General features: G+C 45.4%; 1 protein-coding gene across 1 annotated transcript in view; it reads left to right on the top strand.

The window, feature by feature from the left end:
* Window positions 1–14,170, top strand: part of ASTN2 (astrotactin 2) — a gene marked incomplete at its 5' end in the record, with an annotated part of 619,820 nt that overhangs the window by 254,256 nt on the left and 351,394 nt on the right. The window contains one exon of the mRNA XM_019656843.1: window positions 2,409–2,559. Within this exon, the coding sequence (XP_019512388.1) occupies window positions 2,409–2,559 (151 nt within the window). The remainder of the gene's footprint in view (window positions 1–2,408; window positions 2,560–14,170) is intronic.

The following is a 14,170-nucleotide window of genomic DNA, read 5'->3' as shown; positions in this document are numbered from 1 at the left end:
ATCTGGCTGCTCTCCCAGTGCCTTCTTCTTCCTTCCTGTACTACAGCCCTGAGCAGAGAGGATTTGTAATAGGAACCCAGAGGTGGCGGTGGGCAGGGAGTGTCCTGTGTGAGACTCTTGGTAAAGCTACTGACGGGGCAGAGACTGCACCCATGCCTTCTGGAGTTGTGTTACATTAAAAAAGACATTATCTATCACAGGTTCTTACCAGGCCTTGTGCTGGGGCTAAGGAAGGATGAGTGAATCTCAAGCTTAAAAAAGCTCAAAAAGCTTACAATCTCTCTGGGAAACGGTAGTGCTGATGATTAAGATGAATGAGATAATAGATTTAAACAATGTACTCAAAGCAAAGAGGGATTAATTCTGGTTGGGAGAAATAGAGAAGGTTTCACAAAGGAGCTCATAGTAAGCTCTGTGGAGGTAAGGACCCTGGCCAGCGTCACTGCTGCATTACCAGTACCTAGAATAGTGCCTGGTAGTCAGTAAGCACATGTGGTGAATGAATGAATGAATGAATGAATGAATGAATGAATGAATTTGAACAGTATTTAAGGAGTCTTTGTAATTTGTCAGGGAGAAAAGTTAGAGATGAGCATTCTAGACAGAGCAGCATGACTGAGGATTCAGAAAGGTGAAGGCACACAGTGCAGCCAGATCCCCTCTTGAGGGCCAAACCATCTATCCACAAGATCATGGCTGATGGCCCACAGCGGTGTCTTTACTGGGCATTGCCTCCAGTGACAGGGAACGGCCTCACCCAAGGATACGCCTTTCCAGATGGCAGCCCTTGTCCATTGACTAGCTGACATAGAAATACAAAGGCCTGGATCTCTGGCCACCATGAGGGACATCTCTAAAGGGCCATCCCAACTGCCCCAGAGCTCAGGACCAGCTGAGGCTTCAGATCTACATGGCATCAGCCACACTGCAGGCCAGCCTCTGCCTTGCCCAGTCCCACCTTGCTCACTTCCTCTGGTGTATCCCAAGAGGGCTTCTTGTTAACCCACCTATATGCAACACCCCTGTTTCAGAGTCTGTTTTCAGGGAAACTGACCGAAGATTGTGAGTTTAGAGGATGAGCAGAGGCCTGTGGATAGCAGACAGTGAATATGAGGATAAGGTCACAGTAGCTAGACAGGTCAGCAGGGACCAGATTACACAGGATCTTGAAAGCCAAGGAAACTAGTTTAGATTGTCTTCTATAAGTGATGGAGTGCTATTGATCAGTGGGGCATCTAATTAGAGCTGGAATTAAACAAGTTCACTGGCAAGTCAGTGTGAAAGATGGGACAGAAAGCCATGAGACTAGAGACAAGGGATAAGCTGGGAGATCAAACCTGGAGCCCGAGGAGGGAAAGAATGCGAGAGATGAAGGGTGGTCCAGAGACATCACCAGCAGTGCTCGTTGGCCTCTACTTGTGGCATGTGCATATACAGGCATCTCTCCTCTTTCACAGTTCTGGATTCCACAGGTCACATATAACAGAAGAATACAGTGCTTCTTCTCACTGCCAATGGCACCCCTTCAATATCTCTTCTAACCGGGGGCATCTTACATACTCCAGTGCTAGCATGTTCCTTTATGAACCTTTCTCCAGGAAACAGCATCCAGAAAGTTCCATCTGTATCTCTCACCTAATAGAATTTTGAAAGGTCCATTAATTATGATACCTAGTCCAGTTTTATCTCTTGGGAATCTCATTTGGGAGGAACCATTCCTTTGCCTAGGGTACCATGACTTTCCCAGCAGCTGTTGTTACCAGCTTTGATGGTGTGAGTTGTAAATAATATTTAGGGCACTAGGATCAGGCAGTCCTGTGTTTGCGTCATAGGCTGTATAATTTGGGGTAAGTCCCACACCTTTCATAGTTTCAATTTGTAGCCACAAAGTCAGAATAGGAATGTGCCCATTTTGAAGAGTTGCTATGGGAAGGTCTGGAATCTGTAGAAACATATATAATGTAAAGGAAGGGTTGGGGAGTGGAAAGAGCTTTCTCTTTTAGACTCAGGTGGAGCTTGGCACCAGCTTCCATGCTGCTGCATTCCAAGCTGGGTGGCCTTCAGCAGGACACGTCACCATTCTGAGCCACAGTTCCCTTATTGGTAAAATGGAAATTGGATGCCTGCCTTCCAAAATTATGAAGATTAATGAAGGAAAGGGTGCAAAGTTCCAGGCACAGTCATATTTATCACTAGACAAACATGGTGTCATAGGATGGTAAACCTATTGGATATTTTTCTTTTTGTTGTTCTTTCCTTCGTATTTTCTTTTTAAATATGTTTTTGTATCATTTTCTTAACTCTAAATATAGTAAATGATCTCAAAGGTAATGAATGCACATTTAAATTAAAAAAAAATCTAATGATGCAGATGTCTCTGGGGTTTAACCGTTCCCTTTTTCTCCAAGGGAAGAAGCGATGCTGTCCACGTACTTTGAAACTATCAACGACCTGCTGTCTTCCTTTGGGCCCGTCCGTGACTGCTCTCGGAACAATGGGGGCTGCACTCGGAACTTCAAGTGCGTGTCCGACCGCCAGGTGGACTCCTCGGGATGTGTGGTAAGTGCCCATTGACTCATGAGTTTGGTGCCGGCCCAAGGTGCCGAGGAGATTTGCTGGAGGCCTCTTCCTGCGAGGGGTAGCTGGTCAGGCAGGATACACTGCTCATTACTGCTGCCCCTGTGGCCTCTGGCATACCAGGCTGCCTCGGTTTCCTCATCTGTAAAGTGGGACAATTAAACCTACTTTGTAGAATCATTGAAAGAATGAAAGAAGATATTAGAACTTCAGTATACAATAGGCCCTTGAGAGCCCCTGGCTTCAGAGAGCTTGCCTCTCATTTGGGAATGGGGTAGGGCATGGCATGTCTTATCTCTATTAACATAACGGGGGGAACATGTCAATGCCACGCCTGGAAGAGACAGTTTCCACTGAGACCTAAGGATTGTAGAAGGCGTCCTGGGGAAGTTGGTGTTGTTGGAACTGGTTTCAAACGGTAGGCCACTTACATTAGGAAGAGAGCAGGAATGGCTAAAGTGTGGAGGGAAGATGGCGAACTTGTTTGCATGGATGGAGCTTTAGTATCGGATGTGGGATGAGGACACAGAAGACATGTGAGGACCTTTGTTACCTGTAGAAGAGGGTGTCAAACGGGGCAATTTGTTTTATAGGAACGACCTAGGGTACTTGTTTAAAATGTAGATTCCAGGATCCCACACCAGGAATTTTGTTTCTATAGAGGGCCTTAGGTCCCAGGAACCTGAATTTATAATAATTTAATGAGTATGTTTACCTGTGGGGGAGTCGGGGGGCGTGTCTTGAAAGCTGACTTGGGAACCACTGTCCTACAGGCTAAACTGTTCAGCCTGGCATTCAATGCCCTTCTTGATGTAGCCCTTTCCAGCCTCTCTATAAAACTACTTCTTTTCCCACTAGAGACAAATGGAGCTAATTAGAGGTAGTTCTCTGAACATACTTGCCTGTTTGATGCCTTGGAGCCTTTGCTCGTGCTGTTCTTTAACTAAAGCGACTTGCTCCCCTAGCCCATGTAGCACATGAGCGGCGGACCTTTTTCCAGATTCACCTCCTTTATGAAGCCCTTCCATCCTCCACTTGCAGTGACTGCTCTTCTAAGGATCATTGCTGTTTTCTGCACTTACATCGATTATATCACCTGTGATAATTGGTAGCACAGGATGGCTTTTTTCAAGTTTATGTCACTCAATTAGAGGGAGAACACATGGCGTTAGTTGATTCAGCTCAGCACCCCAGTAGTCCCCATCTCAGTAAATAAGGGAGAAAGAAGGGAGAGAGGGAGGGAGGGAGGGGTGAGGCTGGGAACGGAAGCTCCCACTCTGGACTAGGCTCCCAGGAAGAGTAAGCTGTCAGTTCTTAAGGTGCCAACACGGCAACTGGGAAATAGACAATGGCCAGGAGACCCACACAAAGAAGAAGCTTCTAGAGAATGAGGTAATGCAATGAAACTGTATTTTAGACTCAAAGATCCACAGATCTTCAGAGATGGATGGGCAATTGGATATTTTACTGATTAGAATTCTTAGGATTGAAAGTGACAGAAACTCAACTCAAATTAGTTTCGGCAAGAAGAGGAAATGTTTTGGCTTAAATGGAAGTCCGATGATGATAGGACTGAAGGGCTCAAACAGCGTCACCGGGGTCCCTCTTCTTCTCTTAGCTCTGCTTTCCTCAGCACCATGCCATTCTCTGGCCAGCTACACATATATCTCCCCCTCCCGCCTCCCCCCACTCAATGAGTCCTGAAGCCAAGAACATCTCTCTCCTAGTTCCTCCAACTAAAGTCACAGGGTTCCATCTCATTGGGCCAACTTGGTTGTCATGCCAATCCCTGCACCGATCAGTGTGGTCAGGGAGCAGGACAGGGCTTATCCCAGAATCAGTCATACCTGGGGCTTGGGCCAAGTGGTAGCAGCCTAAAATGTAGGTAGTGAGTTGGCGGTAAGGACAAGTAGGATTCTAGCAACAGGAAGGGGGGCTGTGGATGTACGCTGGTATGTGTCAGCAGGTGCCTACTTCACGGGATCGCAGTGCAACCGTTTATTTGCACATTGGAAAAGTGAGGCCCAGTCAGGGAGAGGATCTGCCCACGTCTTAGAGCTAGGCAGTGGACACACACCTCCAAACGATGTCCCAAATCATCGGCGTTGTCTCCAAAACATGAGGCTGATATTTGTGAAAGAATTAAGTTGTCTGTCTCTTTTCCTTTTCTCTCTCAGCTCTCTTTCCTGAACTATGTAATTAAGCTTTCTCCTTGAGGGTAGATGTCCCAGAAGAATGAAACCTCTGAATGCAGAGGAGTGTGTGTGTGTGTGTGTGTGTGTGTGTGTGTGTGTGCGCGCGCGCGCGCGCGCGTGCACAAGAATTGTCTCCTTTTCCTCTCATTAATGTAAACTGGAAAAATAAAGAGAGAGAGAGAGAAAGGACATTTGGTCCCTGGAGGTTAAGAGAAAATGCAACAGTTTGATGAGGCTGTCAGAGACCTCCCTCTCTAGATTAAGGATCTCATGTTAAAGCTGCAACTTCAGGGCTCGATGGATGCAAGGCAAGCTCTTTTCCATGAGTTCAGCATAGACAGGTAAATACCAGTTTTTACACTGAAATTTAAAATCTCATTTCTCTGTAGGCTCTCTGTCATGCCTTCCAAATGAAACTTGTTATCATAAACTCTATCTGGTAAATTATAATAATAATAGCAATAATAATAATAATAATAATAATAATAATAATGCCACCTTATATTTTAGAGCACTTTTGGAGTTCTCAAGGCATGTCTCCATCTAGTAGCTCATCTTCACATCAAACCTGGACAGCAGGTTTCCTCCCCAGTGTGGGCAGCAGACTGACTTTCCAAGGTTTTACCACTAGGTGGCAGGATGGAGGCCCAAGAACAGGTCTTCAATATTCTTGGACGTGCCAGAGCCATGTGGGTTGCTTTCCTGTGGTGCTGAGAGGAGATGGCAGCTGCGAACGTTAGAAAGAAAGTTAGTCTGAGTGAACTGGGGTTTTAAGCCCTGACTCGGTTATTGGAGGGCTTTTGCATCTACATTGCCCTCATTAGCCTCAGTTTCTTCATCTTTCAAAAGGAAACAATTGCTCTTGAACACATAGGTTTTCTAAAAAAAACTCAATGTAACTGTAAGGGATTTGGGATTTACAAAGTACCATTTATGCATGCAATGGTGAAACCACAATTACGGGTGTTTTTATGGAGCGAGGCCACAAAAATGCAGGAGCACAGCATCTTTTATTTTCTTAAATGTTTCTCTAAGAGAATTTCATTTCTGTTCTACTCCATTAATTGGTAGTGGAAACTTAATTCTAGTCAGTTTAGATTTTCTGCTTCGTACCTCTTCCTGACTCTGAGTTCAAGGGGGCTGATGCATGCCTGAGACATGGAGATAAGGGGATGGTTTGTGCTGGACCATCACCTATCAGTTCTAGCACCTGCTGTCTCACCTGACCCTTGTCCATCACTCTCTTTCCTTCCTGGCATATGCCAGGACCTCTCTGTTCCCATATGATTTATAGGTATGAACTCCGTTCTGGCATCTGCGGCCATGTTCTTCATCCTTACCCCAAGGTCATTTGAGTCCAGCCGGCTCTGTCCATCAGCTAGCTTTCCCTCCCTACTGAGGTCATGAGGAATGTCCAACAGCTATTATTCACCAACCTGAGATCATAAGGATCTGAGGGGGGCTGGCTGAAGCCCTCTTGATCTAGACAGGCCACAAAGGCATGCATAGGTGGCTGCTTTCATGCCAGAGGGAGCACTTGACCATGCTTGCCACCCACCAGATGGTATCTTATCTGGCAAGTGGGGCACTTTATGCTCTTCTTAGTCTGGTGGGAATAGAGCACAGGATCTGTTTTAAGGATATCCACCAGCGTTTAAAGATCATCTTGTTTGACTTCGAATATTCCTGTCTTCCCTTAGACCACATGATCCTTGTGGGTGGGAGGGAGGCCACTTCTCTATCAGATCACAGGTTCTCCTCCTCCTCCTCCTTCTCCTTCTTCCTTATTATTATTATTGTTATTATTACTTTCCAGTTAGACCTCATATTCTGAACCACTACCACCCCCCAAAAAAAGAAATTATAAAATATAAGACTTCTTAGCTTGGTTTTCTGGTGCTGTGGTAGTCTTCCCCTTGGAATAATGTGGTCCTCAGGTATGTATTTGCCCAAAGTAGGGAGGGTCATAGGGTGTGTCATAGGTAGAACAAGGATGTGACACATGATAATGCCTGGAACCTGTGAATATGTTGCCTTACACAACCAAGGGGGCATTAAATTATCATATGGAATTAAGGTTGTTAATAAAGAGATTTTAAAGAGAGAAATTATCCCAAAATACCAGGTGGGCCCAATGTAATCACATAATCCTTAAATATGAAAGAGGGAAGCAGCAGAAGAATTCAGAGTAATGCAACATAGCTAGCTTTGAAGGTGAGTAAGGGGGTTACAATCTAAGGGAAGTCTCTAGAAGTTGGAAAAGCCAAGGAAATGGATTTCCCTCGCAGCGGTTCTCAACCTTCCTAATGCTGCGACCCCTTAATACAGTTCCTCATGTTGTGGTGACCCCCAACCATAAAATTATTTTCGTTGCTACTCTATATCTGTAATTGTGCTACTGTTATGAATCGTAATGTAAGTATCTTTTTGTTTTCCGATGGTCTTAGGCGACCCCTGTGAAAGGGTCGTACGACCCCCAAAGGGGTCGCGACCCACAGGTTGAGAACCGCTGCTCTAGAGCCTCCAGGAAAGGAATGCAGACCTGCCCACGCCTTGATTTTAGCCCAGTGAGACTTTTAACTTATAGAAATGTAAAATAATAAACGTGTTGTTTTAAACCACAAGTGTGTGGTAATTAATTACAGCAGCAATAGAAAACTAATGCAGGGTGAATGACAATATGGAAAGGAAGGGTGATTCAGGAGATAGTATATAAAGAATTATTTTGCTGTTTTGATTTTCAGTTATTTCTAGGGAGACACTCACCTCCTGACCAGGAATGGAAGAAACTAAAAAAATGAAGGAAGCACCAAAAGAGGGAGGGAGACTTGTGCTCCCCTTCAACGTGCTAAAGAGTAAAAAATTGTTATTTGAAATGGTATAAATCTGGCAGACATAATTATGTCAGCAAGGCAGTTTGAAAAGTAAGCTATGTTTCCATTTATCCTGTGTGGCAGTATAAACACTGCAAAATTTTAATCAAGATAGAGGACAAAACCAAAAAAAGTATAAGCACTTAATCATGATATTGTGTTGAGGACACTTCCACCTTCCCCAAAGCACTACTGCCCCCTGAAGCATTTCACCCAAGCTGTTTCTTGGTGTTACCCTGGTTTTTCCCCAGCTCAGGAAGGGGTCCTTGGGTGGATTCAACCCCACTACATACAATCAAGGGATTTTTCTATCCTTCTCAGTCCCTTTTGACATGTCAATTCACAGTTCACCTTCATTGTTCTAATTATCTGTTATTGCATAGCAAAGCTGCCACAAAACTCAGGGGTTTTGCTCACAGTCTTGTAGGTCAGGAATATGGGAAGGGCTCACCTGAGCAATTTGCCTCTGATCTGGGACAGGCTGGGTGTCTGGAGGTGGAGGACTTGCTTCCAAGAGGGCCCTTTCACTTACCTGCCTGGTGCTGGGGGTGGGAGGACCGGCAGTTGATCCTGGCTCTGTTGGACTTCAGCTGGGGCTGCCGACTAGAGCACTTGCCCAGGGGCTCTCCATTTGGCTTTGGGCTTTTCACACCGTGGAAGCTGGATCTGCAAAGGAAATAGCCCAAGATTAAATGTTCCAAGAGCCGAGGCAGAAGCTGCAAGGCTTCTTAGCGCCGAGTCTCAAAAGTCCCAGACATCATTTCTACCACAGCCTGTTGGTCAAACAGATCATTAAGGCCAGCCTAGATTCAAGAGGAGGGAACTGGATTTTACCTGTCCGTAAGAGGAGTAGCCAAGAATGTGTGGCCATCTTTCATCATGAACTCACAGACCAGGGCTGCCACAGCAGGAAGGAACCCTGGAGATCTTCTAGCCAGGCCAGCACATCTCCCATTATACAGACAGAAAAGTAACAGCCTAGGAAGATACAGGAATCGTTCCAAGTTCATGTAGGGAAGCACTGATAGAATCAAGATTTGATACCAAGACTCCTTCCCAGTGTCGCCTTCTATAGTTACAGCTTTATGGCATCAGCTGTGCCCCTGCAGCAGGCCACATATTTATTTAGCAACCCCCCTCTATCCTGTGCTATTCAGCACTGTGAATAGAGCAGGAAATACAAAAACAAGAGTCCCACCTTGTCTTATAAGCTAGTTCACAAGACAAGATGCACTTAGTAGGGCTGCAGTTTGTGACCTTGAACAAATCACATTGTATTTCCACACGAGAATATCTAACAGGGCTGATATGAGTCCGGGGGAGATGGGAGGAGGTGACAGGAAAGACCTGACTCTCACTGAGGACCTACTGTGTGCCGGTTCACTTACATTCACAGCAGTGAATGCTTGTAACTATACTCCTGGGTGGGTAACATTATATCCATTTTACAAAAGAGTAAAAAGCCCATAATATAAGCGCAATTATTCATTCCAGGACTGTGCCAGGCATGATTCTAAGTGCATTGCCCATTTTACCCAATTTAATTCTCACAGTCGTCCTATGAGCTAGGTTTTATGACTCTCTCCACTTTATACAGGAAAAAAATGAAACTGTCTGGTAGACAACGAGAAAATGTGAAGAAACATAAGAAAGTTAGGACGGAGGGAGGGGCAGGGGGTTGCATGCTCTGTGGGTCCTAGGGAGCGATGCTACCTTTTAGGAGGTGTGTCTAGTGTCAGTTCCAGCCCTGCCCCTGAATCCCAGACCTATCCCCCCACTCTGCTCCGCCACCTACAAATCATCCAGCCACATCCTCCCTTCCTCCTCTCCCTTTTTTACTTTTTCCATTTGGCCTAAAATGCCATCTGGCCTCCCAGATATTAGGAAGGACCAATATCATGATTGCCCTGAGATGCTGAGAGGCAACAAGAACAAAAAAATGGTGCCTTTAAAAAAGTCAAGATGAGTAAAGATATGAATTTTCACTTATTATATATATATATAGGTCAGGCACCTCTTGGCACCACTCAGCAGGTGGCAAAAACTGGACTATGGTTCAGCTAAGGAGAGGGAGGCTGCTTCTCTCTGTTCCTTATCCCCCCGCCCTTTAATGATTCAATTGAACTGTAATTAAAGGAAACAGAACTCAAGAGGAATGGGGAAGGCATGAAAGGAGAGTCAGCAGAGCGAGAAATCACTTTGGAGCACAGCCCGGGCACAGCTGACCAGGGGAAGCCCAACCCCACCTGCCCGGCGTCCCGCCCTCCCGGATGGGTAGAGCAGGGCCGAGCCTCTGTGGGTCTGACCCCTGGAAAATGGTTCTTCCTCCCCAGAAACTGACTTTGGGGGCGTACTCCATCCCTGCAGGTCAGCAACAGGAGGTGTGATGGATTCACAGTACAACCAGGTTTTGCCAGAGTCCAAAATAGGAGTGATACTTGCCCCATTGTTCTTCTGAAAAACCTTTAGAAATATGCAACATCGGGAGGCAAACCATCTTTAGGGAAACTCACAAACTCTTGGGCTGGGATATAGTCTTTAAAGGGTAGAACATCTTTGTGGTGTCCTCATCAAAATGCCCCCTGACCAGACGGGTCCACAGACAGAATTCTCTATAGTTGCCTTCATCAGTAATACTAGTACTGATATCATTGACAGCATTAGTTAGTTGATACTATCGATAAGTAGATGAATGCTATCAATAGCATCAGCACTAGTATTACTGATGGAGACACATAGTTTGCAAGTGCTGATGATGTGCCAGACCCTGGGATAAATGCTTGAAAGGCAGCACTGCACTGAATTCTCACAGCTACCTTATGAGACAGGCACTGTTATCACACCTATTTTGTCCATAAGGCAACAGGTTCAAAAACCATGAAAAACTTGCCCAAGTCCAACCAGCCAGGTGTAGGCAGGGCAGGTATTCAAAGCCATCTGTCTGACTCCACAGCCCGTTCCCTTACCTCATCAGATGGCACCTTCCAGGGGCTCAGGATAGTTCTCTAGGGATTAAGTGGAGGCCCCAGGGTCATGTCAGGGAGCATAAAGGTGGGATGGGGGAGAGCCTTCCTTCTCCCCAGGATTCCTTCATTCTCCCCCGCATCTAAGAATCTGGAGGAAGAGAAAAGAGAATGAATATTGGAAGTGGTGGGGGTCAGAAAAGCAGATCAGAGCTGTACCCACTGACTCAGTACCTGCACATAAGGCTCAGCTTTGGGGGGTGAAGAGGAAGAGAGTTGTCCCTCCACTGGGGGTTCAGCGTATTTGCATCTTTCCTTTGTGAAGGAACTTTCAATAGACCCTTCCTGCCATTCAGGTGTGTGTGTGGGGGGGTGAGGTATGGGGTTTCCAGGATTATAATGTGTGGCATTCTTATAAAGCCTAGGCACCCTTTTATGACATTACATATTTATTCTTCCTGGGACATTTAAAGCTTTCTTTATTTTCCCCCCTCATTTTATTTTTTTTTGGAACCCAGATTTACTGATGGTATTTTTAGTAAGCTGGTTTTGTTGTGTGGGAGTCGTTATCTGTTAAACTTACGGAGCGGCCCCCACCCTTTCAAAGTGATGAATTTTCCCCTTTGATTTCTGGAAGAATGGAGTGGAGCAGGGTCGGCAAACTTTTGAGACGGAAGAGCTGCCAGGGGTCCACAAACTGCAGCTCGCGAGCCACATGCGGTTCTTTGGGTATGCGTGGCTCTGAAGTAAAATTGAAAATGAAAATAAAACTATCATAGTTTCATTTATAAAATTTTTACAGGATATTATTCACATAATGGTGATTATGTCAAAATATATTTATGGCTCTCGAATAATTTTTAAATTGTTGTGAGGGACAGGATTGGCTCTTCCGTCTCAAAAATTTGCCGACCCCTGGTGTGGAGGAAAGGAACCCACGCTGGAGGCAGGGAAGGGAGCTACAGCCCTGGACCCACCACCTGTTGGCTGCAGGCTCGGAATAACTCTCTCCAGGAAAGGTGTCTGCCATTTGTGTACTCAGTACCCTGGAACCTGGAGAAGTTTGGGACCAACCTGGAGAGGGGTCAATGAATTGCTAAAGTCCCTTTGAATTTTTGAAATCTCTGACCTCATGAATATAGTATATTTTCAAGGGCAGAGGTTCTAATATTGGAAGGGCCTAAGGGCAGAAAAAGCAGGATGGGTCTAACTCATTGGCTGGTGGAAAAGGAGATATACAGGGAGGAAAAAAATCTCCCTTTTGTAAGCATCCCTGGAGTGATCATTTACATATTAATTGCGTTCCATGCCTCAAACACCTTTTCAGCTTTGGAAAGTTATCCCTAGGCAAGACTGTTTTCTCCCACCATCACCTCTTCCTGCAGGAGTCCATGCAGTGTTTAAGAGCGTTGTTTCTGCATCAGACAAACCCCGGCCAAAAACTCCCCTGTCGTTCACTAGCTGTGTGGCCTTGGGACAAATCCCCGAAGGCCTCTGAGTCTCACTTGTTGAGTAAAATGGGGTAATAATGCCTCCCAATGCTGCTAATAGGACTGACTGAGATAATGCATACATAATGGGCCAAGTGAGCAGGAAACATGGTAGCTGTCGTTACCATCTGATATCTCATGCAGGGATCATGATGGTGGTGCTGGTGGCAGCTGGAGCTAAAATTGCCAGAGTGCTCCTTATGTTCCAGAGCCTCGGAGGTGGGTCCTGTTATTACCCATTTTCTTACAGATGGGAAGGCTGAGGCAGAGAGAACTTAAGTGGCTCATTCAGCTTTCACACAGCTCCTAAGCTCTAGAGTGGGAATGTGAGCCAGGCAGCCCACAGCCAGAACCCTCACCCTTAACCAGGGCAACTTCTTCATAAACGTCTCTGGTAGTGACTGCCTAACATTCCACGGCGGGGAATATACCATTGTTCACTTCGTCTCGCTGATGGACATTGTGAGCGTTTCCAGCTTTAGTCTGTTATATACAACGTGGCTCTGAGCATCTTTGGGCACAAGCCTCCTTCTATGCTTTGAGTTATTTCTTTAGAATACATTGCCAGAAGCCTGTAAGGACAGTTTTCAAATTGCTCGTGTTCCATAAATTTGGGAGAAGACGTGGGATGGAACTTTTTTAAAAAAGAGCAGCGTTGCTTCTGGTTTCCCAGACTTTCCTTGTTCCAGGGTGCTGGTGTTCTTTCAGGAGGCAGAGCAAGGGCAGCCTGCGGTGTTTGGCCAAATGGGTCCCTGGGCAGAGGGCTTATCAAATAAAAGTAGTTCTCTAGGGAGTAGAGCCTGGTAACGTGAGCAAGGTGCATGAGGGAGAGGGTCCAGACGCAGAGCCGTAGCGCAGAGCAGAGGGAATGAGGCTGTACGTACGGCTGTCGTCTCCATGGTGATGCCAGAGGGTCAGAGGCCGTGACCGCCAAGTTCTTAGTGGATCTGCTGAGCGCCTGTGAGGATAACATCCACAGCTCTTGGGTTGCTGCTAATTAGACACTTTTTTTTTTTCTTAGCGCTGACATGAAAACCTGGAATAATTGTATTCATCTGAGTTAGAATAGAATTTTTGCTTTTATAAGGTATTTTCACTGTCCAGTCTTCTGTCTTTTTCTTTTCTTAGTCTTTTTTTTTCTGTTGTTCAGTAGCTCATGCTCATTGTAAAATAAAATGAAATAAATTCAAACACCGCTGAAATGTATACAGAAAATCACCACAAGGTCCTCTTTCTGTACCGCTCACTCACATCACACATAACTCGGCCACACTTTGGTCTATGTATCTGTCTTCCTAGACACTTTCTCCCTCTGCATGTGCAAATATAAATAAGAATTTATATATGTAAGTTTAAAAATGGAAGCATAAAAAGCATGCAAGTTGTGTTTTGAGGAGGGCAACTTTCTACCTCAGAACCCCATGTCTTTAAACATGCTTTTCAAAGAACATTGCCCTGTTTTTTTTTCCTTTTTAAGATAACTGGCTCCCTAACTTCATCTTAACAATATGTAAAAAATAAAGTTGAGCACATTGAGTCCAAAGCCAGCCATACGAGCGATGCTTGGCTTGAGCCCAGGTGTCCTAAATTCCAGTCTAGGACTCTCTTTTCCATCCTTCTTTTATCTTTGAGCATGGGTCTTGGCGATACGTGGATGGCAAATGATATATATCATCACGATCAATTTGAAAATGTATTCTCTTCCTTGTATCGTGCAGCTTCTCATGGGCCCTGCCTTAATCACCTTTACCCACCAGCCCAGATATCCTTGGAGATCATATAACAGAAGCTGTTTGGGGAGGGAAACAGTTGGGGCACGGGAAGAAGAATGACTGGGCTCCCACCAGCAGCCACGATCTTGGAAACTTTAGCCTTGAGGTGGCAAACAATGAAAAGGCTTCATAAACTACTGGCTGGCCTTTCTCCTCACTAAGAAAACAGTACCTGGTCAGAGTTCTATATGTCCCTAGGGAGGATGGCTAGATAATTAGAATGCTGGTCTGGTGGAAAGAGCAGACTTGGCTCTGATATGGAGTTGGGTTTAAATCCCATCCCTGTCACTGGGAAGCTGT

Source organism: Hipposideros armiger, unplaced genomic scaffold, assembly GCF_001890085.2.
Source record: "Hipposideros armiger isolate ML-2016 unplaced genomic scaffold, ASM189008v1 scaffold_267, whole genome shotgun sequence".
NCBI lineage: Eukaryota > Metazoa > Chordata > Mammalia > Chiroptera > Hipposideridae > Hipposideros > Hipposideros armiger.
The sequence above is the reverse complement of the archived record's forward strand: the minus strand, read 5'-3'. Positions and strand labels throughout refer to the sequence as shown.